The 26,316-nt window shown below is 43.4% G+C and overlaps 2 protein-coding genes across 16 annotated transcripts in view; both read left to right on the top strand.

The window, feature by feature from the left end:
• FNIP1 (folliculin interacting protein 1) overlaps nucleotides 1-3,614 on the top strand; it is a 65,275-nt gene extending 61,661 nt beyond the window's left edge. For all 4 annotated transcript variants that reach the window (XM_058848733.1, XM_058848731.1, XM_058848732.1 and 1 more), the window contains one exon: nucleotides 383-3,614. In XM_058848733.1, the coding sequence (XP_058704716.1) occupies nucleotides 383-461 (79 nt within the window). In that variant the 3' untranslated portion in view covers nucleotides 462-3,614. The remainder of the gene's footprint in view (nucleotides 1-382) is intronic.
• A 14,891-nt stretch (nucleotides 3,615-18,505) lies between these two features.
• The window catches only part of RAPGEF6 (Rap guanine nucleotide exchange factor 6), a 122,333-nt gene continuing 114,522 nt past the window's right edge, over nucleotides 18,506-26,316 (top strand). For 11 of the 12 annotated variants that reach the window (XM_058848727.1, XM_058848721.1, XM_058848730.1 and 8 more), the window contains exon 1: nucleotides 18,506-18,637. In XM_058848727.1, coding sequence (XP_058704710.1) covers nucleotides 18,569-18,637 — 69 coding nt within the window. In that variant the 5' untranslated portion in view covers nucleotides 18,506-18,568. Of the gene's footprint in view, nucleotides 18,638-21,859; nucleotides 21,938-26,316 lie in introns of those variants that run through there. The other variant, XM_058848719.1, reaches the window with a different exon arrangement.

Here is a 26,316-nt window from a genome sequence, read left to right as displayed (position 1 = left end):
TTTCCTGCACAGGAGTACAGAGTGAGCAGGAAGGCACACAGAGCATGTTTTGGACATGGCAGCTTTAGCTGGTCCTCTGCTCCCATGCTGTGTCTTCCAACTGTTATTCCCTTTACTCTGAAGTTAGGCAGGAATTTTGCTTTCCCCATCTGCTTCCTCACCAAGTTAAAAGCCCACAAGACAAGTGAGATCTCAGGCAGTGCTGACACTGTGGGAGCAGGCACATCTGGAGGGGTGGGAGGAACAATCTGGCAGCTGCAGTGTGTAGCCCATGACCCAAGTACAAGTGCTGGGGTCAAAGCAGGCAGTGTGGGCTCTGACACGTGTTCAGCCCAGTGATGTTTCAGGCTGGATTGAACATGGCTCTTCTGCTTCCTTTCAGGATTGAATCCAGCGACCTCCCCTTGCTGGCAGCTGTAGCAAGCACTCACTCTCCATACGTTGCCCAGATCCTACTTTAAAATGCCAGAGGCCACAGACTTTGACTTTTTGCCTCTCTGGAAACGAAGTGGAAGACAACTTGTTCTGGCTCCTTTCTCTTTGCAGCAAGTAAAACAAACTGCTTGTTGAGCTGCAGCACCTCCATATATGACTGCACAGTGTGCAAACAGTTGGAGAATTCTCCTCTCCCACTTGGTCATTTATAAAAAAGAATAAAAAAAGGAAAAAGGAAAACTGAGTAAGCCCAAGATTTCCACCACAGAAAAGTGGAGATTTTAGCAAAGCTGAAGAGATGAGATACATTTTTTAGCAGTTTCTGCCACGATGGCTGACTGTGATTTATACTGGGAAATGGAGGAAGAACTACTCTGAGAAATACACGATGCCATCACCCCTTACAAACTGAACAAGAGAGCAGCTGCCTTCAGCCAGGCTTCAACTGATGAGGATCATGTTAGGATCTGTAATTCTCAAGCTGCAATGATTTGTAAACAACTTCTACTTTTTCACATCATAGTACAATTCTGGATACTTCCCAGAGGAAGAACAGAGCAGGGGCCTGGCTTTTTTTTGTAAGAAGCTTATTAATGACTACAGAATTTATTTATGATCCTTCTCCTGGGTAGACAAAATAGTGGGGGACAGAGGGTGACAGGAGGAATGGAGGAAGTGGCCAACAGACAAACTAGCGATGGAGATTCTTGGCTGGATGCTGTTACCAGTATTAAATGTTTATAATGTTTAAATGTTGCTTTATATTAAACAATGCTTTTCTTCCTCAATTTAATCAAAATGTTAAAAACAAAAATAATCTAAAGAGAACGTTGGCTGAAATTTCCCCATAGGTTCCCCAGAACGACATGACAATTACCTCTAACTTTTTTATGATCCATATAATCTTGGACCATCATATTCTTTTTACAGCAGTCAGTCAGCTATTGAAATAATGAGCTAGAAATAATTGTACCAAAGCATTGGAGACAAAACAAGTAGACTATTGCCCTTAATTGCTCAGGAAACTAATTGATACATTTTTTAAAACCATTCTACAAAAAAAAAAAAATGAACATTGATTACACCATAATGTAGTAATATCCAAATTATTTTTTGACAAATATACCCTTGCTGCAGATGACTCTAATCCCTTTTCTACTCACTTGTGTAATTACCAGCAGGAAATGTTGTTTATTTTATTCTCAGCATTTCTCTTTTACTCAGCCATCACTGGTTTGTCATTGTATATACAATAGCTGTATGAGTAGCTGATGGACCCAACCTGGTGTAAGTAATGTAAATAGACAATGGGAGGTGGATTATGTTTTTGAAGGCTCTACTACCTCAGTTTAACTGCACACTTCATTCTAGGCTTTGCTTTGCATATTTGTCATAGCAGCCAATTAATGTTGATGATTTTTAGCTTCTGTTTTCATCTGTTAGGTTTAGTACATTGAAATTCATGGATTATCCACACAAGTAGGAGACACATTCACTTGGTCGCTAAACTCTATAAAATTTCTATAAATACATCATTCTGTAATCATCTTTTCAATAGTACAACACGCCTGCTATTGTTGTTTGCAGAGTTACTTCAAGTACAAATCTATTTTAACCATTTGATAAACTTGAAAACAATAAGAGAAACCCCTGCCCCACCTCTGTCAGTGACAGAACTCTCCTCCCTTCCTTCTCTGGGGCCATGATTCATGTGGAGTATTTTTCAGTGCTACTTAAAATCTGTTCAGTACTACCTAAAACTCTGTTCCAGGGAGATCTACATAGCAAGCCCACCCCTCCCTTCCATGTGGGACTGATTCCACATCAGGAAGTGACCCCAACATTAATAGAGGCAGTGTCATTGGAAACTCTTTTCTATATAAAATCTAATACTGACTGCTGCAGGGGAAAGCCTCATGTTTAATATGTGATCCAAGGATTTGTTTCTCCCATTTTTCAAGTGTCCTTTTCTTTGCCACACAGTTATATTACATCTGACTTTTGGAATGAGCACAAAACAGGGGCCCAGTTGTGTAAACACATTTCTTATGAAATATAGGATTGCACTCAGAACATGGATGGTTAACTCTTTGCTAGGATATGTGGTATAGGCAATAGTTGGGATACCGTGTTGTGCATGACTGGCAGTGGTGACCTGGCAGTGTCTGTGCTGCTGAGGCTGGCAGAGGAGGGTTCCTGCCTGTTCCTTGGGAGGTTCCCTGGGTGAGTTAATCATGCACATGCCCAGAGAACTGGGCAGCTGTACCCTCACCCTGGCATCCTCCAGGACTGTGCTCATAATGATCCTTACAGGAGAATACTGGTCCTCATTTGAGCCATTATTGTGCACGTTGTTGGGGTCACTTTGAAATGTGTTTGACTCTCCAGAAAGGCCCTTGCCTGGCTTGCAATGAGTATTAACATGAGAGGAGCAGGAGGTGGCACTTTCTGCTGCCCTCTGCCCAACACCACCCAGTAATGGTGTTAATGATGTGTTCAGTCAGTCCCAGACAGAGCAGCCACAGATGCAGCTTCCTCGTCATCCTCCCACAGTGCCAGTCCCTCCTGGTATGGCAGCACCCTCTCCACCTCTCAGCAGTATTGTGGGCAGAACACAACCAAAACCCTTGTATGATGGGAAGTTTTCCTGTGAGTTAACTTCTTGGGTACATGAACAATGTGGTACATATGTCTGTTTGGTAAATAATACAAAAAAGGGATTTTTACAGGATATCGCATTGACTTTTTAAATATATCATGATTCTTTTATGTGAATAGAAAACTAATGTTTGATTTCTTTTTTCCACTATTCCCAATCTCCATTATTAATATGTCTTAATTTTCTGGCTGAAACCTAAGTGTACTAGGAACACAAATAAGCAAATTTGATTTTGTTGCAATTGGCAAACACTGGGCTGCTAAGAACAAAAAAAATGTTTAAAAGAAAAGATTTTACACCTCGCATATGTTTTCCTTATTAGTTCTTAGAGATGTTTTATGACAATTTTTTGCTTTCTCTAAATTATTTAGATAGTGGTACTTGTAAAATGCTGGGTAAAATGTACATACTTGTTATCTCTTCTGTTTTTGTATATATTTCCCAAGATGTGCACTTGTATTATAATAACCATTCCCAATTTTAGGGGAAATTTGTGCAATAAATACAGTACGTCAGTTTAGTTCTGGTACCTCTTGTGTCCCTTTTCTGACATGTGCTATGAGTCCATGGATGTGTGAACCATCTCACATTTGACACCTGTCTCCTGTCAGTTCCCCATTTTGGGGCATTGATTCTGGCACTTGGCAGTGCTGCAGCCATTTAATTTGGGGTCTTGTAAGGAATTAATTGTTTCAAACAGGAATTTGTGATTGAACTTGTCTCTTCAATTGTGAATGTTGTTGGCCTCCAGAGAGCAATACTGAAATGGAAGGTAGGTACTGATCCTCTGTACCAATGCTTGGCTTTGTGAGGTAAACAAACATAAGCAGAAAGTCATTGTCTCCACAGGGAAGGTGGTGGAGTCACCATCCCTGGATGTGTCTAAAAAAAGACTGGATGTGGCACTCGGTGCTGTGGTTTAGTTGAGGTGTTAGGGCATTGGTTGGACTCGATGATCTTGAAGGTCTCTTCCAACCCAGTAATTCTGTGAATTCATACATTGCTTCCTAAAGTGATCTGCAAAGAAGTTTGCCATTGTGTTTGTCACTGTATTTGTGCCCATCTGCCTGAGTACAATCCCTTTTCTGTATCTCTGGGCCGCTGCACAGGAATTAAAGTTACTGAGGAGCCTTTGTAAGGTCTTATTAAACCTAAGTTCAAATGGTGATAACAGTGCTGCCAAGAAAAGTGAAGTAATAATCATACAACAGGAAAAAACAATTAGGAAGATGTAATAGAATGTACAAATGAGGCTTTAGAGCATCTGGGTTAAATAAGGTCTTGTGTTCCCAAAGAATGGAAAAAGGACAAGCAGAAGATGGAAACTTTTGCCCAAAGCAGCTGCATCTTCTATTTTTGATAAATGCTCCGTGGTTTCCTACCCTGGTGCGTACCTGCCCCAGGTGCCCTTGCCACATGTGAGGTGCAGGATGAGCCGAGGGACAAGCTGAGGTCAGTGTCCCCAGGCCTTGTCTTGCAGTGAGCAGCTGCTGGCAGGGAACACTGCGGGTCCCACATTCAGCACAGACAGCACAGGAGCCTTCTAGGATTTCCACTTGCACCTGCCAAGTCCTGTCCTGTAAAAGGATGCCTGTGATGGGAGTGTTTGGAAGAATGGAATTTGTCCTCTCTGAGAGGAATGAAAGCCACAACAGCCCACTCTTAGTGCTTAAATTGGTCCTGTAACACCACTGTGAGGTTTCCCTGTGCACAGGGATGAATTCCTCTGACTCTGTGTTCTCTGTTGACATTCCAAGTAACACTGGATCAGTTGCTCAGTGCTCCATGTGGGTGAGTCTACAAAAGCAATGAACACAGGATCCCTTGCCTTTTAATACTGGTAACACAGCAGGTTATTGCTGGCCTGGTGTACTTGTTCCATGACAGATTTGCAAGGCAGAGCTTGCAGTCCCACAGCAGCACTGAAGGTGTTGAGCAGGCAACTCCAGCAGAATCTGCAGCAGGAGATGCTCAGCTTTAGCTGGGAGCTCTGCCATGGAACACTGGAGATATGCACTGTGCACTATCCTGCAGGGCTTGGGCTGAGTGCACCCAACAGAGGGCAGAGAATTTTGTGTTACCAGAGTAGAGAGTCATGAGGTGTCCTCCTGATGGGGATGGCAAGAGTAGATGGAGTCATGTGTCTGTGTGGGTGTTTGGCAGCAATCAAGTGAGCAGTAAATTCAGCAATATAATCACAGCAGCATCCAGAAAATGCTGATGCTAATGCCCAGAATTTACTTCCTTTTTAACTTTTCAGCTAGACTGGGATATAGCACTTGCTAGCCAATATTTTTAATGTATTGTTACTCCTTTTCTGTAATTCCCTTAATTTTTCTGAAAGAAAACCAAAAGTTAATTCACTTAGCTGAGGCAAAGACAGGAAGGAAGCCACAGGCACCTGAGTACCTCTCATCTCCCACATTATTCCCAGGGGTCTGCAGAAGAGGATATGATTATTTTCTGTGTGGCCTACAGCAGAGGAAACACAGGACAATTTCTGGATCCAGGGGTGGGAAGCAGCTCAGTTTTGGTTGCATAAAAGCACAGAGCTCCTAAAAGCTCTCTCTGCTGAGCTGCTGTTGCTTTCTTCTCTCTTAAACATTTTTTAAAAATAGTGGCCTTGTAGTTGGAGGTAAAAGTAAGCAGAGAGTCTGGACTTACACGTGTCTTCTGAGTCTCTGTGCTGCAAGGAACATCTCTGTTTATGTGCTGCAGCATGCACATTCTGTTCTAGCCATCCCCTCATTTATTTTGCAGTACTGGAACAGTTACAGGCTTTGCACACCACCCCTGCAGCCTTCCTGTCTTCCCTCTGTACAGTAAGACCATCTTTGCTTTTGCTATAGGCACATCTAAATACACCAGTGCTTCAGGTTTTGAAAGGTGTTGCTAGTGCTGGCTGCAGATGCTTCTTTACTGGAAGCAGTGTTTTGTGTTTTGTCTGCTGAATAAAGTTCAAATCCTATGGAACCTGTTCAGGCTTTTGGAGCAGAAGCTGATTCCCCAGCAGCAGTGGCTTTGCTTTGAGAGTCCTCTGGCAGAGGAGCTGGAAGGTAAATCATCTGTTCCCAGTGTGCCTGGTAGCTCTCCCATAGGGGTGGTTAATTTTCCCACTGCTGTGGTCAGTGGGAAAGAACAGACATTGCAGGACAGGCAGCTCAGCATTGAGGGAAACAGGAGTGAGAGCTCCTGTCCTGACTGGCACAGAAAGTGCCAGCATGGAGCATCCCATGGGGCTGGGGGTCCCCACAGGAGCCTGGTGGAAGAGCTGGTGTGAGGGGTCATGTGTTGAAGAGGTGCTGTGACTCTCCTTCCACCACTGCTGGGCAGCATTTTCTACCTCCGCAATACCTGCTGGCCTGCAAGGATGGACAGCTGTGTGGCCTCTGGAAATTAACAGCTTCATGTGAGCCATCACCTACAGGTCACCCACTTGGTTCTTGTTCAGGCTCTCTCCTCTCTGGCAGCTTATCTCCTCCTAGAAGCATATTAGCAGGGAGCAGCATGTTACTCCCATGTATTTATTTTCATTACAAAAAAATACTTGTACAGTGGCAGAATTTGATTTCCAACCTCTGTGTGTTCCAGCTATTTGTTCCCAGCTAGAGTTTAAGACATCTGCTCCAAGGGTGGGGATTCACTGCCTGAGCTCCTGCCTTCAGCTGTGCTCCTGAGAGCCAGATGCAGCAGGGTCCAGAGAGCTCTTAATGCCCGTCCCCGGTAGTTATGGTACAAGAAGGTGCAGGAGTAAAGGCAATGACAGCAAGTAGCTGATCCTGTGTTTCGGGATGTCAGTGGTAAGGAAAGGTCACCTAAAGCAATCGGGAGTGGTTTGTGGTGCGGCACGCGGCAACACCTCCTACATCCTGCGGGGCCTCGGAGGACACGGTGGTGACACGTCCTGCAGGGCCTCGGAGGACACGGTGGTGACACGTCCTGCGGGGCCTCGGAGGACACGGTGGTGACACATCCTGCGGGGCCTCGGAGGACACGGTGGTGACACGTCCTGCGGGGCCTCGGAGGACACGGTGGTGACACGTGCCATGGCCGGCCGTGCACAGCAGCTGAACGCGAGCGCCTGGGCGCTGCCTCTGCCCGCTCCCCGCTGTTGGAAGCCGCCCTGGGTTGAGCAATGCCCGCGGTGGCCGCAGCTGAGGGCAGGGCAGTGTGTGCAGCCGGAGCCATCGGCACGCAGGGAGTGCCGCGCTGCGCTAGGGCTTGAACAACCGGCCCGGGGGGTTTGGGGGCGAGCCCGGCCGCGGGGCCGCTTCCTGCTCGGACTGACTCGGGCACGGACACTCGCTTTGCTTCAAGGCCAGGTTTCCCCAGATCTCCATCTCGGAGCCCTGCAGTACAGCCTGTCTGGATGCTCAGACAGCAGCGAGGGTGAGGGATCGTGACTCCGGGGCAGAGCTGTGCTGCCGGGCGGCACGGATGAGCCATCCCGGCCCAGCCAGCAGCCCTTATTGCAACATCCCAAAGGAAGTATTTGGGCCGCAGGCTCGTCCCGGATTTCCAAAGCAGCACAGGAGATAGGCAGATGCCTTTTTCTTATGGCACAGCGGCTCTGCCTATGCCCCAGGTTTGGCCAGGCTCCCGGCTGTGAGCGGAGCGCCCAGTCCGAGTGCTGGTGCGGACTTCTGGTGTGATTCACCTCTCACATCACCTTCGTGCGTTTGCTGTTGTTTTCCTTAAGAACCTGTAACACAGCACCTTTGGTAACAGCTTTTCTGTAGATAAAGCTTCTCAGAAATTCTTCAGAAATTATAGATCAAGAAAAATCTTAAGGAAAATGGGACAGGGGTGGCAGGATGGAAATGTCCTGCTCTGGCTCATCTTTTTAGCCTTACAAAATCAGAACCTTGTGTGAACAGAAGGGAGCCGCTTCCTCTGATGCAGGTCACAGGGGATGATGGAGTCGGAGGAACCCTGCGGTGCCACGGGATCCTAGTGCCAGAGGTCAGGGATATCCCTGGGCTGCTGCCTTTTAGCCTATAAAGACATTGTTTAATTGCTGGAATTTTTTGGTTTGAAGATTTCATCTATCCTCTGCTTTCTAAAATGCTTTGAGGAAGGAACTCTCCCATTCAGTTTCTAGCACTAACCAAAGTGTCTGTTTAATCTGGAACTTGCTTTTCCTTCTTCGTTAAATCCTTAGGATGAGCTCTGATTCCACTGGTTGGAACAGACCCTGCTTTTTTCTTATGGAAAAGCATTAAGGAGGAAATGGGGAGTTCTGCAGATCATGTGTAGCTTTGCTGTGCTGGAGCAATTGCAAACAGTGCTGCTCATCATTATTTCCTGCATGAGCAGGATGGGCTGAAGTTGCAGCTCTGACACGTGAATGTGTCAATGCTGGGGCCGGGTGGAAGAGCTGAAGGTGGAGTTTGTCCTAGGTTGTTACTGGAAAACAAACGTTTTCCTGAAGTGGCATTGAAAATGAAGGCAGCGTTTCTTACGGAAATGCACGTAGCTGCAATGATGAAAAAGGGTGAGAACATTTCCTTGAGATATGAGCTTCTTACTTCCCAAAGGCTCACTAATTTAGTTTTCTTGGCTAATCAAACTAATTTCTAGAATATTTTCACTAATGTCACCAAAAGAAAAGTGGTTTATAAACAGCCTGGAGCCAGCAGAGTGCAGTGGTGAGGACACCTGGAGGCAAAGTCTAAGTCTCTGCAGGGGTGGCCCTTGGCCAGCTCCCAGTGCTGACACACAGCCACTGGTGGGACATCTCCTGAGCAAACACCCTCATTTGGGGCCTTTGGGGTGGCAATGGCAAGAAGTCAGTACACTAAAAGGGTGTCTATAGCAACTTTAGGGCAGAGGGTACCAGTGGGTTTATGTGTTTGATTTTCCTGCCAGGGATTCTTTTCACTTTGGAGATCTTCAATGTGTTGGAAAGACCATGTTCAGCATTTCTTCTATAGTTATTTCTATAATTACTACAAAATTACAGCCATGAGCAATTACAGTTTTCAATAGCTTATTGAGTGCACTGAATCCTAAGAAATTAACTACCACATTTTCAAGGACCAGATTTATTAATAGCACCTGTAACTAGAAATCTTGTCTAATTTTGATCACTACCATAAGACGTGAACAAATAAGGGCTCCTATTTTCACATAACAATAAGACTGATAAAATTTGTGGGAGATATTCTGGGTGAACAAAAAATTATAGCTGTGTTCCTTGTGTAGCAATAATTATTGATCATGCATTTTATTCTCCAAAGCTGCTTTTCTAGTACAGTTTAACTAAAGATCTTGATTTTTGTCATTTCAGATGACATTGTTCTGAGGCTGGTTAGGCTGTAAAAGCCATCAGACTGAACGAGAATTTATTTTTCAAAATACAGCTTAACTCTCCAAACTATTTCTTAAATTATAGGTTAGTGAAAAGCAGGCCCTTCCCTTGGAAACAGAGTTTTTTAAGAACTGTAGACTTGAACTGATTTAGTATTAAAATCAAGGACTCTGTCTTGGGCTGGTAAGAACCCCCATTGCTCTTGGCAACTGCAGCTCTTCACAGCTGTGAATTCAGACACGTTTTTCAGGGGAAAATAATCCTTAACCTAAATACAGCTTTTCAGATATTTTGAGGTTGACCTTTGCTTCCTTATCTGTTTTTTCCCAGGCTGGCTGCTGGGAAGCTGCTAACACCACTGGATTGCAAGTTCCTACAGCAGCTCATCCTTCCAGTGAAGGAATCACGGGCTCTGCTGGAGCCCATGCAGGGTTTGTCCAGTTCAAGTCATTAGTCTCAGAAATGTGGGGTGAATTCCCACTTTTTCAGGATGCAAACAAGAGAGGCAGGTTTGGAGGAAATGTCTTCCATCAGAAGTGTCTATCCTCTGCCTTCATCACTTACAGTCAAAGCATGAAAGCCCATTAGGCGTGATTTGGCTATTTCCTGTTCAGGCTGTCAACTCAAGAGGCAGCTGAGCAGCATTGCTGGAGCATGTGGTGGTCATGGTCTCATCTCAGCGAGGGCATCACTCTGCAACAGAACCCTCACCCCGTCCTTGTCCATGGTATTTAAACTAAATGGTTTTAAACAAAAAGAGGATCATTTTAGGTTAGATATAAGGAAGAAGTTTTCTGCAGTGAGGGTGGTAAGGCCCTGGCACAGGATGCCCAGAAAAGCTGTGTCTGCTCCATCTGTGGAAATGTTCAAGGTGAGGTTGGATGGGGCTTTGAGCTACCTGATCTAGTGAAAGGTGTCCCTGTGCATGGCAGGGGGATGGAAGAAGATGACCTCTAAAGGTTCTTTCTAACCCAAACTATTCTGTGATCCTGTTATCGTATAAGTTACCGACAGCTTCATCTGCCAGACAACCATCACTGCACCTCCAGGTGTGGGGTGTCCCTGACTCTGGTCTCCACTAACAATCTTGCCAGACCCCAGGATATGGCTTTACTGGTGATTCCCACCCCAGGCCCAAGGTGCTGCAGAGCTCTGCTCTCTCTGTTTCTTACTGCAACACTCTTGTCAATTTTGAGTGTAGATTATTTACCATGTGTGTGCATATCCTTCTTTAGACCCCAACTGGAAAATGCTCTGGGGTGGTTCCTGTTCAGGGTCTCCTTACTCTGCAAACCCACAAACTGTTTCCATTTCTCTTGGTACCTTCTTCAAAAGTGCAGGACTTTTGAAATACCCTCCTAGCATGAGACCAAATGATAGTTCACAAAGTAGCAACCACTACAGCAATAGTTTATATAAAAGAAAACACTTCTACTGCAAAGGCAATTTTGCCTTGGATAAAGATAGTGATAAAATCCAACTGTTCCAATGCAATGGACTGCCATGGAAAATGTCTGCCACTGGCAGAAGCTCTGGAAAAAAAAGTAAGTCACTAAAGCAGTTTGAGCAAAGGTAGTGAGATATCTGCTGGTACCATCCATGGCTTTTAGAGTGATGCTATAGCACTGAGAGTATCCCTGACACACCGAGGGCAAGTAAGGGCACTTGGAGGGCAAATCCATTCAGCATTCTGGAAAAGTCAAAGGTTGCTGGATCCACTTGTGCAGTCACTTCATATGCAGTTATTGAAAATTATATTTCCTTGACAAGATTGTTTTTGGTGTCAGGATTTTTCTGGAAGTCAGTGTGCTTCCTATGGGCCAAGCAGGTTGCTGCAGGAATTTTGTTGTGTTTCCCTTTTTAATGGAAATTGCAAACAAATTTCCAGACACAGCTCTGGAAATACCCCAACAGCAGCCTCCATCACCTCTTCAGTGTTTTGGACTAGGGAATGTTTGTGTCTCAGCTTTCACCTACATGGAGTGAAATGCCTAAAAATCTTAAGAAACTGCATTTGCATTAATGTCATCACTGCTATCCTACCTAATAAATATTTTCCTAAAAATCCTCAGGCCTCCCTGAGGAAGAAGACTACTTCCATGGGGGTAAGCAATCATAGATAAGTGGTATTTGTGTACTTGGGTGACATCTGTTTTATTAGGCAGAGCATTCAGCTGTGCACTTGGTAACTTGCATCACCCTCTGATTCATGCAATCATCTGACCTTCATATAACTGCTGCTCTGCTTTCATTTCCTTTTCTCCCTAAGAGTTACAGTAAAGGAAATTCTTCCTGTGCTCCATACACAGTGTTTCCTTTCACCCAAGGTTTGGTTGTGCTTTTAGCATTTAAAAAAAACAACCAGTACAACCATCTACTGGAAGAGCACAGGATGAAATATCATGTCCCTTTCCCCTCACATTTACCTCCCTGTGGACTACACACACTCCAGGAGTTGCTGTACTTTGGACATAGCCTCCCCTCCTGGGTGAAATCCCAGCTAGGAGATGCTGCAACCCCTCAGGGTGAGATGGTGGGGTTTGCAATGAGGGTTCCTCCCTGTTTGGTGTATGGAGAAGTGAGCAGGTCTTCCAGGAGAAGTCTAACTCTGTTGGCTCTGTCTGGTGCTGTACTTTCAGCTCCTGCTCTGCCCTGGTGAGGCTGTTCCTCTGGGAACACGCTTGTGTCCCTCCCTGAGGAAGCTGAGGAAGGACAGCCATCCCCCTGGATCTCTCAACTTTCTGAAGCATGAAGGTAAAAGAGAGTCTGGTGGTCTCTGAGCAGGAGCATCTCAGCTGTCTGATGCAGGAGAGTTTCTGGCTGTTTGGAAGAAGCCACCACAGGCTTTAGGATCCTGTTAGGAATCAATATCCCTTGACACAGAATTACTGTATGTTACCAAGGGCAGAGTCTCTAGAAGGAAGGGAGGAAAACCACATTGAGTGGAAGAAGAGTCATCTGCAGATCTTTTTAAAGTTAAAAATAGTTAGGATTTTGTCTGCAGAAGACAGTTTGTCCTGTTATGCTGCTGTCATCATGTGAGCAGGCTGCATGCTTCTGCATTTGAAGACTAAAACTGACATGCTGAAAACAGGAACTTTCTGGAAATTCCACATGCCTGAGATTTAATGGTTTCAGTGAATTTTCTGATATCATCTCATTCATATGTTGTGCTTAGATGAGGGAACTAAACATGTTATTAGCTCTGTACAGTCATTAAAAGTTGGAGAAGAGATCATAAGGAATCATAAGGATGCAAGATATCCTGTGAAGGCAGATGATAAAAGCAACTGCCTCTGACAGCAAGCACTTCAAGGCGAGGGAACCCAGTTTAAGAGCATGGAGGAGCTGAGCTCTTGCTTACTCCTGCCAGCAGGAGCTGTTTATCCCCTCTTCATCAAAACAAGTCAGATGGACAGCATTGAAATGTGACTAAAACCAAAGAATGATACAGGGAATTTTGGCCTTCATAACTTTGCAATGACCTCACCAAGCATTCCTGGCTCCCAGGCCGGGACTGAGTCTACTAAACTGTGCAACATTTCTTCATAATCAAGTTGTAGTTTATACACAGGCACAAAACACAGAGACCTGTATCTTCCTACAAATGCACCAAATGTCTGCAAACAATGGAAAGCTGATCTGATGCTGGCTGAATTGTCACTGTGGTCTAAGCTACGATAGCAAAGCTTGTGGTTAAAAAGAGCCTTGACACCAGCAGCAAGAGAACAGTAAGAAATGCAAGTCTTCCCCAGCCTTGGTCTCAATTCAAATGCTGTAATATTTCTCATAGGTTTTCACAAATAAGTAGCATGTATTTGATTGCATAAAGCAGTGAAATTGCCTGTCAGGCATTTATTCACAGTTTCTTAATTTAAATGATTGCTAGTTAAGAAAAAGTCTAGACTGTTGGCCTGTTCTTTGGCAGAAGATTTTTATTATTTTTCCACATGCTCGGGGAATTACTCCATTTACTTAAAAAAGGGGAATGACTGAAATCCTACTTACTCTAATTTTATCATATTTAAATGGGCTTCTCTCTGTAGGCATGCCCTGTTCTTTTACCAGCTCAACATTGTTGGCCAAAGTGTTGTCCACAGATACACAGAATGGGCACATTATGTTATGCAGGTGTTTGGCTTTTTGCCTCTGAAAATAGCTAATCAGTAAAAAAGACAAATCCCATTGCATGTTCTCTCTGGGTTATTATAACAGGTCACAGACACAAAATCCTCACTGCTTGTGAAATCTTCTTGCAGCTTATAGTTTTACAACTTTTAACATCTCCGAAAAATTGATGGGAATAAGATATGTTAAATTGGCAACTGATACCAAATTTCTGGTGGAGAGTTTCCCATGCTGAGATTGTTCTTTCTTTTTGTTACTTAAGTCATCTTTATTTGTGCCCAGACCATTCTTTTACCCACCTTCCACTTTCTAATGTTTTTTTGGCATGATGTTTCCAATGACAAATGAAGAAAATCTTTCAGTTGAAGCTGTAACCTGATTATAGCAACAAAGAACATGCAGATCCAGACTGCCTACTGTCAGGGCACAGTAGGCAACTGTCTACAGTAAGTCACAGTAGGCAACTGCCACCCCCATCATTAATTATTTCAGGCTTGAGCCTGAAAAATATATACTGTTTCTGGATACCTCCAATGTCTAGAGAGGTCCATATGCTCTTTTGGGTTTTGCCAACAAAATTCTGGGGCTGGAATCATGTATCTGTAGGTTGTGTGTAGTAAAAATAAAGTGGCAGAAGACACAAAAAAATTGATACAAGAGCTTGTTTCAGATGGAGCTGTTCCATTGCAGGGTGTAGCAAGTCACCAACTCAGGGCTTGGAGCAAAGCAGCTGGGCTTTAGATGTTATTTTGTAACTATTTTGAATGTTTAGTTCAGTTCTTATTCTGTTTTGTCATACACTGCTGATAGTATTGCACACTACAAGTCCCTTCTTACCTCATCCCACTCACTCACATTCATCAGGGCTTGGTGGCAGGCCCTGCACAGACCCTTTCAAGTCACTCAGCAGTGGCAAGGGAGAGGAATGCCCTTCTCCATACCTGTTATTTCCCATATGGACAAGGCAGGGAAATGAGAAAGATGAGAACATACATGACAGTGTCACAGGACAGACAATGTTCTTTCAACACAAACACTATCTTCACTGGTAACTTTCAGAGACTGCATCAATGCCTGTCTTTGTATTCACAGAAACCTTAGTAAACAAATAGCAAATAACCCAATTCACTGTTTCCTTTTCTGAACGTTCCTGACTTGGGAACCAAGACTCCATAAGCACTGGCCAAGCATTACGTGACACAAAGGTCAGGGTGACATGTTCCTAACACACTGTGCATCCTCAAGCATAAAATATTTGTTACTTCAGAATTTCCACCTGTCCTTCATGAAGCCTTTCCCACAAACTGCCCTCAGCTGAGAGATGTGTCCTTCAATTGGGACTAACATTTAGGACATTATTACTGCCTCCAGCTGAGGTATGGTTCAGGCTGCTCTTTTAGAGTAACTTTTCTGCAAAAGCTGAGCTCTCACAAAATTCCTAATGATCCCGTTACCTCCCCAGTTTTTCAGGAAGTTCATCATCAGAATAGGTATATATGGTAAAACTGTCTGAAGAGGTTTTTCCCATTGGGCATCCCAGAATATTTTGTTTTCCTCTAGTCAGGCAGAGAATTAATTTGTGTGTCCTTTGTGGTATGTTAACCACATACTTAGCTAGTAGTTATTGCCAAAGATGTGCACAAATGTCCAAAGGGATTTTTTTCCCAAAGCTAAGAAATTAAAACCAATAGCCTAACAGACAGACTGAAGAATGAGAGGAAGAAAATTGCTGGGCTGTAATAGAACTCACAGGATACTAAATATATTGAATATATAAAAATGAAAGTTAAAAATATTTCAGTGCATGATAATTATGAATCTTTCCCAGTGGGAGAGGTGAAGGAGTTTAACCCTGAGGAATCTGGGATGTGCACATGGTGGCAAAAGGCATTACATTAAAAGGCATCTTTGGGAGTGTCAGTGAAGCAGAACAATTGAGGGAACATGCTGGGAGGAGATATACTCCATAACTCAGCTAGTCTTCCCAAATTCACAGATGCTCAAAACAGAAATATTTAATCTCCTGAGAGACTGCAACTCATTTGTATTAATAACAAAGCACCTCTGATTCTTACATGATACAGATGTTGTTCATTTTCAATTAAAAAACTTTGCAGTAAGTGATGATGCTTTACTTGTGCAGGGATACAATCCAGAGAAAGGGGAAGCAAATTTTCCTCTCTATGTGGACAATAGATGTCCTGCTTGGCCACATCCCTTAATCCCAGCCCTGAAATTACTCACTTGTGAAAGCCTTTTAATTGTGTTTAACTATGTCAGCTTTACTGTGGGGAGACATTGGCTGTAATACCAGTAAGCAGTGAGGATCATGCCACTCGTTTCCATTGTCTCCAGATAGATGGGAAAATAAACCCTATGGCTGGAATAGCCCCTGAAATAATTGTAGCTATTAGAGCCATTACCTACCCAAATTCAGGTACTTTTGGAGTGAGGGAAGTCTTGTTTCATGGGTCAGTTGAGCCAAGCAAATAAATTGGAATGGCAGCTTTGGTTCCTATGGAATATTTTTGGCTCCCTCACTGCTCCTGTGCCTGGCTGTAGGCCAGTGTTCAGTATGGGAATTTTTAGGCTACTAACCTTATTCCCATGCTGAGTGTCCATTCTGTGTTATGTTCATTGTAGTAATGCTGAACAGCTGGAATAGGTGGTAAAAGGAGTTCCCTTCTGAAAACCAAGAATAGAGCTTAAATTATTCCAGATCCATGAGAACTGTGACTGCGCAGATTTCACCAAAATCAGATGTTTTCTTGCTAGTTGTTCATTGGTTTTTTTTCCCCAGCCACCTGCACCTGGGGAGAATTGACTAATTTTTTACTCAATCTTTAAATATAAATTGAGCTGGTAAAGCTCTTGATTTGCTATTACATCTCAGATTAAAAAACAAAATAAAGGAAAAATAAGAGAAAAAAGTATTTCCTAATAGACAGTGATTCATGTTTCAGTTCTTTTCCTTAGTTACTCAGGAGGACTTTTCTCTCTATTCCATTTGGTTATTGGCAGGGAATCTCTGAAGATTCCCACACCACTGGAAACAATATTTTATGTACTAAAGTTGAAAGAGAATAACATTTTCTGCCAAATAACTAGTACAGACTTCTGACCTTTGGAACAATAATAGACATGATATTTAGAAATCTTACATTTGTGACGGAAGTTCAAAGAGAAGGAAAAAAAGAGAAAGAATATGAGTTTTGATAGACTTTATGAGACTGAAACCTGTGTCTTTCCTGTCAGTTTTGGGAGCATCTCATATTCTCTCTGCTGTGCATGCAGTGTAATGACTGTGATGTTAAGAGTAGTTGTTCTTTAGATCCTGGCTGTCCATCCCATGGTTGTTGTGCCTTCAGTGATACCAGGCACAGCATCAGAACAGCCTACACTGGAGGAAACGTCGTATTTCCCCAGATTTTTAAAGAAAACAGTAGAAATATTATTATAAAACAACGCGGAAGGGACAATCAAGTCCTTTAGCACAACAAAGGTAATTGTGCCACAGTGGTAAAGAGAACAGGAAGGAGTAGCTGGAGAAAGGGCAGGAAAAAAGGCACTCTTGGTTATTAGGAAGGAAAGGGGAAAAAGCAAAAGAGTAAGCACAAGTTGTTTGGCTGCAAAGCTTTGATCTCAATCCGACTTGTATCCGATAGGACAATCAGAATCGTACTCCTAATAGGAAGGAAAATCTTGCGAGGCGTGTTTGGTATGTGGCTGTTTCCTGTTGTCCCCGAGTGGCCGTCAGGACCAGGAATGCAGGGCTTGGAGAAGTTTGTATAACCCAAACACGACTCCCGAGCTGTAGCAGCACCTTCCTTGTGTTTAATGCCGAGCTTTGTATTGGGCGAGTCCGGGCGGGGAAGCAGGATCGCACCCGAGCGGGCGCTGCAAGGCCTCACTGCGAACCGCGAGGGTGAGGCCACTCCTCCCGGAGCGAGCTAAGCCAAAGCCTTGGAGAAGCTCAGGAATCACGGAGGTCAACATTCTACGAGCTGTAGTGGGAGAGAAAGGGGTAACGCACTCAAACTCAGGGGGAGCGATGCCATGACATCATGCCTGCTGTTATGCCTGCTCACGGATAATCTAAACCCAAGCGATGCACAAAATGCTTTATTTCAGATGTCGATTACTGAAGAAAACGCCTCATGTCGGGTGTACAGGCAGCAAAACCGCAACTTTCAGGAGAAACTCGGAGCCGCCCGAGGCCCTGGAAGCGGCGCTCCCACAACGCGCACGCGCACGGCCCCTCCCAACCCTCGCGAGGCTTCGCCCCGCGCCGCCCGCCGGCCCCGCCCCCCGCGCACCCCGCGGCGCGTGGGGGCGGTAGCGGCCACAGCCCCGCCCACTCCCCTCCGCTCCGCCCCTCTCTCTTCTTGCTCATTCTCTGGGTTAAGGCGCCCGCTCTCGCGCTTTTCCATACCGGGGGATGCGCGGCGGTGCCCGGGGCGGGGGGTCCGGGCGACGGCGGGGGCGGTGACTTCTGGCCTGTTCAGGGGAGGCGCGGGTTCGTACCCAGCCGTGGGGTTTCTTTCCGAACTCTCTGGCCCCGTGGAACAACTCGCCCGTCCGCGTCGCCTTGTGCGAGCACGGAGGGCGGAGCCGCGGGGGCCGAGCGCGCGGGGAGTCCCGCTCGGGCCGGTAACTTCGCTCACGGAGCGCTCGCGCCGCGATGGGGAGCGGCGTCGGCCGCCCCGGGAACGCGCCGGGAGCTGCCGCCGCTCACCCCAAGCGCCACTCCCGCCGCTGAGCCCGAGGCTCCCCGAGCGCCGCCCGCCTGGTGAGCAGCCAGCCCGGCGGCGGGCACCGCGCCCGGCCCCGCTCCCGCCCCGGCCTCCCCCGGTCCGTTCCCCGCCCGGGCCCCGGCGCGGGGAACGTTTCGGGGTGCGTCCCCCGTGGGCCCGGAGGGCAGCGGAGCCCGGGTAGGAGCCCCAGCGGGCCGCGGCGGTGCGATCGCGGCGCGCCCTGCGGCAGCGCCCCGCCGAGCGCTCCGAGGCGCCGCTGGGCGGGGGGCGCAGGGCTGGAGGATGAGCGCTCCGGTGGAGCCCACGATCAAACAGGCGCTGCGGAAGAAGCCCGCGGAGCGTACTCCGGAGGTAAGGCGGCTCCGGTTCCTGCCCAACGGGTCTTTTTATTTACTTTCTCACTTTTCCCTTGCGTAAATCCGTGTTCCGACAGCGCGGGGTCCGCGGTGCGCACACAGACCGGGCTGGCACACAGACTTCTGTCTGGAGCTCGGTTATTTATTTATTTCTCTCCAAAGCTGGCCCTCTCAGGACCAGCCGTGGTTTAAACCTCCACTAACACGCTGGGTACAGGCACAGGGCGCTTCATGAAGTATTTCGGTCCTGCTATTGGAAGAAAAATAACAAGAAGCAGATCACCGAAAAGTAAAACGATGCATATTTCAGTGATGCAAAACTTAGGGGAAAAGTTAGGGAGCTGAAAGGATTTGCTTACCTGTACAGTGATGCAGATTTAAACAAAACCAAGCTAATTATGCTTCCCAGACTTCATAAAGATGTTTCTGCAGTGAGTGGGAGTGTAGAAATATTTGAGGCTGGTAAGTTACAATAAAACACATTTTCCAATTAAGTGCCTTCTCTGTCCCTTCCCCACAAGCTAGTCTGTAATCAACCATGTATTTTTGGGAATGGTAATGTCATGGAGCATTAACTTAATCATGAAATAGGTTTGATATCTTTTGGAGTTGTTGAAGGTCTGATCAGAGTATGTTTGCTTACTTACTCTTTGCCTTCCTTTATTTGTTTCCCTTGCTGTAATTTCTTCTCTTTTTTTATGTGCTCAAGAATTAGTGCTATGAAGTGATACACTTTTGAGTTTTTCTCTTGGAGACTGGGAAGTATCAGTTCTTCTTTGGTACTTCATGGAGAGCAGAATGTCTTTGCCTGGTCTTCCTTATAAGTTAATTATGGAAGGGCTACTTAAAGAGCTGCTCAGAGACTGCTCTGGAGTTCATCCTACCAGGACAGAGTCCTTACTTCCCTTTCAAGTCAGCCAAGTGAGTGAAATACAGATGTTCAGTCCCAGTGGTTATTTGCTTTGGGATATCCAGAACATTCCTCCTTGTGTCTCTGAATTAATGATGAGGCAGTCTTAGTGTCCATTCTTTTTTCCTTACTTCCAGCTCTCCCCTCTTGCTTCAGACCTTTCTTTCTCTTCAGTTGGTAAAATTCCTTTGCTAATGTGGCTTGGAGTGTTGGGCAACTGGGTTCATCACAGAAGTCTCATTCATGAGTTGGCATTCCTTGCTGGCTCGTCATGGCTTGGACTTTGGGGAACAGGTAATCTGGCCTGGCCCAGAACCTCAGCTCACCACTGCTCCTGCTTGCTGTACCAACATCTGTGGCTGTGTAGGGCTTTTTGTTCTCTGTTTTTTTAGGCATCCCCAATTTCTCCCCCAGCAGCTGTCATGGAATTCCTTATGGTTTTCACCTTGTTTTGGATAAAACAGTCTTAAAATAATTGTTTTGCTTAACCTTGTAGTGTTAAACTGTCAGATATCACAATGACTGACTGCTTGTGGGTTTACATGCATTTGTGTAGGTTTCCATTGAGAGTGACGAGACTATTGTGTGGAGGTTTGAATTTGCCAAGGTATCTTAATTGTGGGGGAAAAAAAAAATCTAATCTTTGCTAATCTAAATAATAGTATTTCTAAAATGATTAAAAAAAATAAATCTAAATTCCCTTGTTAATTTGGCCCTGTTTTGGCAGGCTTTTAGAGACACTGCCACAGTGAGACTACTTGTGATTAAACATGTACTTAAAACTTGGCAGGATTGGGTCCTCGGTTCTTGCTCCTTGTTGTTGAGTAGATAATTACAGTCAAATCACTTTTGTTTACATACATTTAGAAAAAGCTTTTCCCTGATTTGATAGCAGGGTTTACCTGGGGGTCCCCAGTCTGGATTTGTGCTACCTGCTCAGGTACAAAGCATGGAATCTCCTGTTACAGACACAGATTTTTCAAACTTCTGTTTGCGGATGTAAGGACAGATGGATATAGGGTAGTAAGTGAACTGGAAAAAATAATTGCAATGTTATTTATTTGTTCATCTGTTTATTTATTTATTAATTTATTTATTTATTTTCAGCATCCTGACTTGTCCTCTTTACTCTGTAGGCTGCAAGACTTGGGGCAGGGAAGCTGAAACCTGTTCAGTACAGCCATTAGGATCAGACCCACATTTCAGATGTGCCTGCACAGGATGAACCATGTGGTGACTCCTGTCTTGAAGTATTCAGTTGTACAGAGACAAAAGTGTGGCTTCATTTCTCCCCTCCTACTCTGGTGGGAAGGTATCATCAGTTCCACCCACACAAAATCAGCTGCACGGGGCTGCTTGTGCACTTTGACTGTGTTTTTGTACATAAACCCCCTCAAATTCCCCAAGCCATGATTAGTATTTTATGATAAGCCAAAGCTGCAGGTCCCCAAGAGTTTCAATTGCTTTCAGTCCCTTTCTGCCCCCATCTCTATTTGTGGTCCTGCAGTTTATATATGAACAATTTACCTGGGTATTTATTACAAATTATAGGGTTGGGGCTGTGCTGATTAGTAGCATGGTCTGGTGCTTCATTCCTGTCATCTGTGCAACCTCTGGAAAGATACATCTAAACACTCCACATGCCAGATTTTGCTTACGAGTAGCACAATTATCTCTATGATTTTGATTGTACGTATTTTTCTTGACAGGATGTTTTTATTTCTAAGACCTACAAAACTAAGGAGGGAGATGCTAAAAATTTTTTATAAATTACTTATTTTGAAATTTAGCTCATGGTCTTGCTCAAGTAAATGTTTTAGTTCTTGATACTACAAATAGTTTTGTTTGGAAAAATCTGTGCTAGGGCAAGTTTTCAGTGTTGTGGTAACATTCCAATGTTTGTTAATTGTTAAAGTGTATAAGTTATGCATATTAGGCATGTACACACTTGAATTTTTTTTTAGCTGTTGTTCAGATACTTCATGTGTTATAATCTTCAATTTATTTTGCCAGTGGGAATTATTTTGGTGAATTTGTAGGGACTGTAGCAAAAATTTAATGATGCTTACATTTTTATGTAATTGCTGTTGTGTTACTCTCTTTAGAATTCTTTTTAGAGCTGCCAAAGTCTGGGAAATACTTTTCTCCCTTTCCTCTCCTTTAGTGCATCATTGCAAGTGCATACTGTTCATACATATGTGATGCAAGTGACTTCTCATGTGGAAAGAGTTCCAGAATGTTTCCTAGTGGACTGATGGCCGTGTATGTAGCAGATACTGCTCTAGGATTTGTGTGAGTCCCATTTAGCCAAATGTCTGCCTTGCTGGTTCATTGATGGCCTGTGACCCTGGATTGACACTGGAAATCTGTGTACCTGTCTCTCAGGTATGGCCTGAAAGTGCAGAATTTGGGAGGCTTCTCTCAAATATTAGTTTTGGTAACAGATTATCCTAACAAATCATCCCTTCTGTCTTGTCAGAAGGAGGAAACTCTGGAGTAATTGGATACTTAATCAGTTAAAAGAAAAAAAATCATACCTATATTTAAGTAGGATTTCTTACACTTGTTTAATATTTTAGTATCTGCATTTTTCTCCCAGGGTTATGCAGATGTCTATGTGGTGGTAAATCTGTGAGTATTTACACATGCAGATACTCCAGTTTTTTGCTTGGGAATATGGGATTTACTGTGTGGTGTTTTAGCTGTTTTTTTATCACAGGTGGGGATATTAAATTAGTAATTTGGGAATATTTTAATAGGAGAAAATCTTTAGTTCAAAGCAGTATGAGGGAAGGATGAAGGGTTATGTTACCATGTGTGTGCTCTCATTAAAGATTTATTTTTTTTTGAGGCACAGAATTCCTTATCAGATCCATACAAAAGCTCTGATATTGGTCTTTAGGGGAGTTGTTCATACTGCCACAGATAAGGACTCAATGGTTGATAGGGCCAAACAGCAAATGATTGTGCTCCTTTTTCTTTGTCTTGCCTTCTCTTCCCCTCCCATGAGCATGCTTTCTTCCATTTTTAATGGACCTTTTCCCAATATAGTATCTTTTTAGTCCTTCATGACTTTGTTCTAGACAGTGTTTACTTTCGTGGTTCAGAAAGCTTTGCTTTTATTTGACTTCAAAGAGTTGGAGTTTGTTTTTATACTCTGAGCTCTTGTATTTTCCTAACTTTGTCTTGCAGTAATTCTTGATTCATGTTAATTTGACTTCATTTGGCAATACTAATTTCTTCTCTTCCTGTTCCCTTTTTATTAATACAGTGGAAGCAGAAAAAACCTAATTTGCAGAATTGTGTCATGACAGCGTCTGCTGTTTGGAGCGTGTATGTGATGCTTCTTGATGGCTTAGATATAGAGAGATAGACCTGCATGAATGTAAATCATGCACAAATAGTACACTGATAGGCATTGTGAAATAGCTGTAACAAATAAAATAAATTATTGCTGACAGCATAACAAAGGCAGTCTTGTATTCTAGCACAGCTGAGCCAAACAGAGGAGAACATCTGCTTCTTGTTTCCAGAAATAACTGGTATTTTGAAGGGTTTTTTTTCATCCTTTTAATAATTTTCTGTAAACTCAGTAGGTGAAGCAGGATTAACCGTTGTAGAAATCTATGGTTCCTAGAATCTGGGATGAGCTTTTAGGAATGTAACTGTGTCAAGTGTGTTGGTTTTGGATAGCCATTGAAAGTAATTAGAATTGTGAATTCACCACAAAAGTGGACATGCTTGCAGTTGCTGTAAAAGCAAAAGAAATTTGTGTTAAATGAAGTTGCAGGTGCTGGTTCCTATTAAAAAAAAACACCTTACTGTTAGTATGTGGGCCTCTAAAACAGGGACAGACTCCTCCTATAATTTTCTAGTACCTAATGTCTGTCTTACACTTTCATTCCCAATTTTTAGTGATCTATTCCTTTATAGGTGACACTTTGTCCGACTTTGTTATGCAGTTAACAATTTTGGAGTTCAAACAGAAGATGAGCAGCAGCCAACTGTTGTAAAATCCTTGAGATAGTTCTGTGTTTTTCTGCTTTGGTATCTTTGCTGGAGAACCTCCTAAAATATTGATCAAAGATGCACTGACCAGTGCTACATAACTTTAATCCCTCACCATGCAGAGATTTGGGCTAATCTTGGCATGTGACTGTGCTGGGCAGCTGGAAGAGACCTTTAAAATGTAAAATTGGTTACCACTGGTGATAACCGAAGTGATAGGAACAGGTACTGATGTGCCTGCAATTTACTGCTGATGAATTCCTTCCTGGGTCCTTGTGTACTCTGTGCAGATTGCCTTTCTGCACTCATAGGGCAACAATTATCTTTTACAGTTAGGAAAACATAAAACCTTGTAATATGAATAATTTATAAGTAGTTCTGTGAAGGCAACAGTTACATTTTTATTTATGTTCAGTATGATTGAAAAAGTCAAGTGCACAAAAACTGTTTCATGGACAAAAATGTTGACTTACTGCAGCTTTAGAGAAAGACTTGGGAGTGCATGCATTTCTTTGACACCATATTCCATCAGCATCTTGGTAGAACTAGGAAAGATCTAGACTTGTGATGTTTTCCTAGATATTAGATTAGTCTCTTCAAATAAAATGTGTTGTAAAGCTTTTTTATAGCCATCTACTAAAACCAAAGTTCAGAACAGAGGTACGTGAGGAGTGGCACATTGGGTATCAATAGTGCTTGCTGACAGCTCTTAAGATTGAGTCTTGTTCACAAGCAGGCTATAGTTTCTGTGTTAATGAAGCTGAAATTCTTATTACTTTTAATGAAACTGTCACAAACCTTCTCTCTTCCTCCTGTGCTTCCCTGCCACATAGCTGTCAGTTGAAGGTGAAACAAACCACGTATTTTTTCCCAGCTGCTCATTAAATTAATGTATTTAAGCTCATGGTAAATACAGCATTGACAATCCTGGAGGATTGTCCAACAAGCTTCAAAGCTTTGGGAATGGCATCTCTTCAGCTGCCAGCTTGATGAGTTAGGAAGTTTTTAGTGCTTAGATTTTCCTCTATTTTGTCTTGTGCTTTAGATGAGTAGTTGTCTCTTATTTTGTTTCTGAACAGTGTAGTATCATGAATCTTCATCCCAATTAGACCTGTGATTTTCCAGTAATAAAAAAAGCCAAGCATGCAAACTCTTGTATTACCTCAGTAAATTCTGCTTGATAATTAATTTTCATAAACTTCGTGTATGTGCCTTGTTTTCTGAGGTGATCAAGTGTGATGTTCTTTGACAAATATATTTCATCTTTTATTCCAAATTGTTGCACATTGGTAGTAGTTTTTCAGTCTTCCTAAACATTCCTAGGAAACCAGTGCAGGTAAAATGTGGTGTCCCCCGTCCCAAAACTGGGCAGGGTCAAATCTCTTCTCTGAATAATGGAAATTAACCTCAGTTAGCATCTTTAATCTGTGATTTAATCTGATCCCAGGATTGACTTTGAATTCACGAAGTCTTACTTAAAAATAAGTGGTGTTCGGTTATTTTATGTTTTCATTGCTATGTGGACACCATTCTGTGCTTGTGGCATACAGTTGAATTCTTGGCTAGAGGTACTCAGCAGCCTGTCATATATCAGTATCCAAATAATTCAGATTATTGCTACTTGGAACCTTAAGTACAATACACTTTCTGAAGCTGAAATCAGCCCTAAATTAGTTGAACATAAAAAATAGCATCCATCTGTTTTTTCAAATGAACCAAAATACAATACTGGAACATTACCAGTTTTAACAAATGTTAATATATGTAAATATTCAGCTATATGGACTTCAATATCTGTCTTGGGAGTGTTTTTTTGCCTGTTTTTGAACATTTTTGGAGTTTGTTGTGCTTTCATCAGCAAGCCTGAAGGTGTTGTCATATTAGTCTTTGGGTTATTTGTCTCAGAGACACAAATAGCAGTGTGTTAAGCCTTGGTTGGACAAGGTACCTTGTTCTCAGAGGGATGTGGTTTGGCTGTTCTGCAGCTGTTGTCTGGTTGGAATACCTGCAAGGAGGTTTTGCCTGTAGTTTTCAGAAATAAGGATTTTTTTCCAGCTTTCTTATCAGTAAAGCCTGCTGACTTCAGTCAGATAGAGATTTGTGGTTTCAATGAAATAAATCAGGTTTCAGGGCACTGTTTTAGCTTTGACTACGTTTACTGGTTTTACTGAAGTGACTATTGACAAATAGATTTTTCTTCAATTTAAAGTCTGTCTAACAGAGTTTCCTTGTTCAAAAAAATGTAATGTTAAACAAGTAGAGTAAATCAGCATGAATGTTTTGGGATGGGTAAATTTTTTGATTTTTAGAGTTTGTGTCCATATTAACCTGTTTTGTGGGTAAGGATGTTGAGCACTGTTCTGTAAAGGAAAATCTGGGCAGGAGTGAGAGGATTAAAACTCTGATGAAGACAGGGAAACATTGTGATGTTTAAGTTGCCTTGGAGTAGGTGTATATAATTTGTTAATTATTTTTGGAAGATCATTGTGAACCACAGCTGTTTAAAGAAAAGGAAGTCAAAACCAAACCCAGAAAAAACAAAATGCCAAAGAAAGTAAACTTTTTATAAAAGCTCTGAGAAGTAAATTAGACTGAATATTCATTGTTTATCACCTAGTGTAACTGTTCTGTCTAATAGCTGTGATTTTGTGGTATCTGATCTCCCTGGCAGCTGGGGGATGATCAGGCCTTCTTCATTGGTTAAAAGAGTATTTGGTGCTTCCATCATTGCAGTGTGAAGTTGTGGGCGTTGCTCC

Source organism: Poecile atricapillus, chromosome 13, assembly GCF_030490865.1.
Source record: "Poecile atricapillus isolate bPoeAtr1 chromosome 13, bPoeAtr1.hap1, whole genome shotgun sequence".
Classification (NCBI taxonomy): Eukaryota; Metazoa; Chordata; class Aves; order Passeriformes; family Paridae; genus Poecile; species Poecile atricapillus.
The sequence above is the reverse complement of the archived record's forward strand: the minus strand, read 5'-3'. Positions and strand labels throughout refer to the sequence as shown.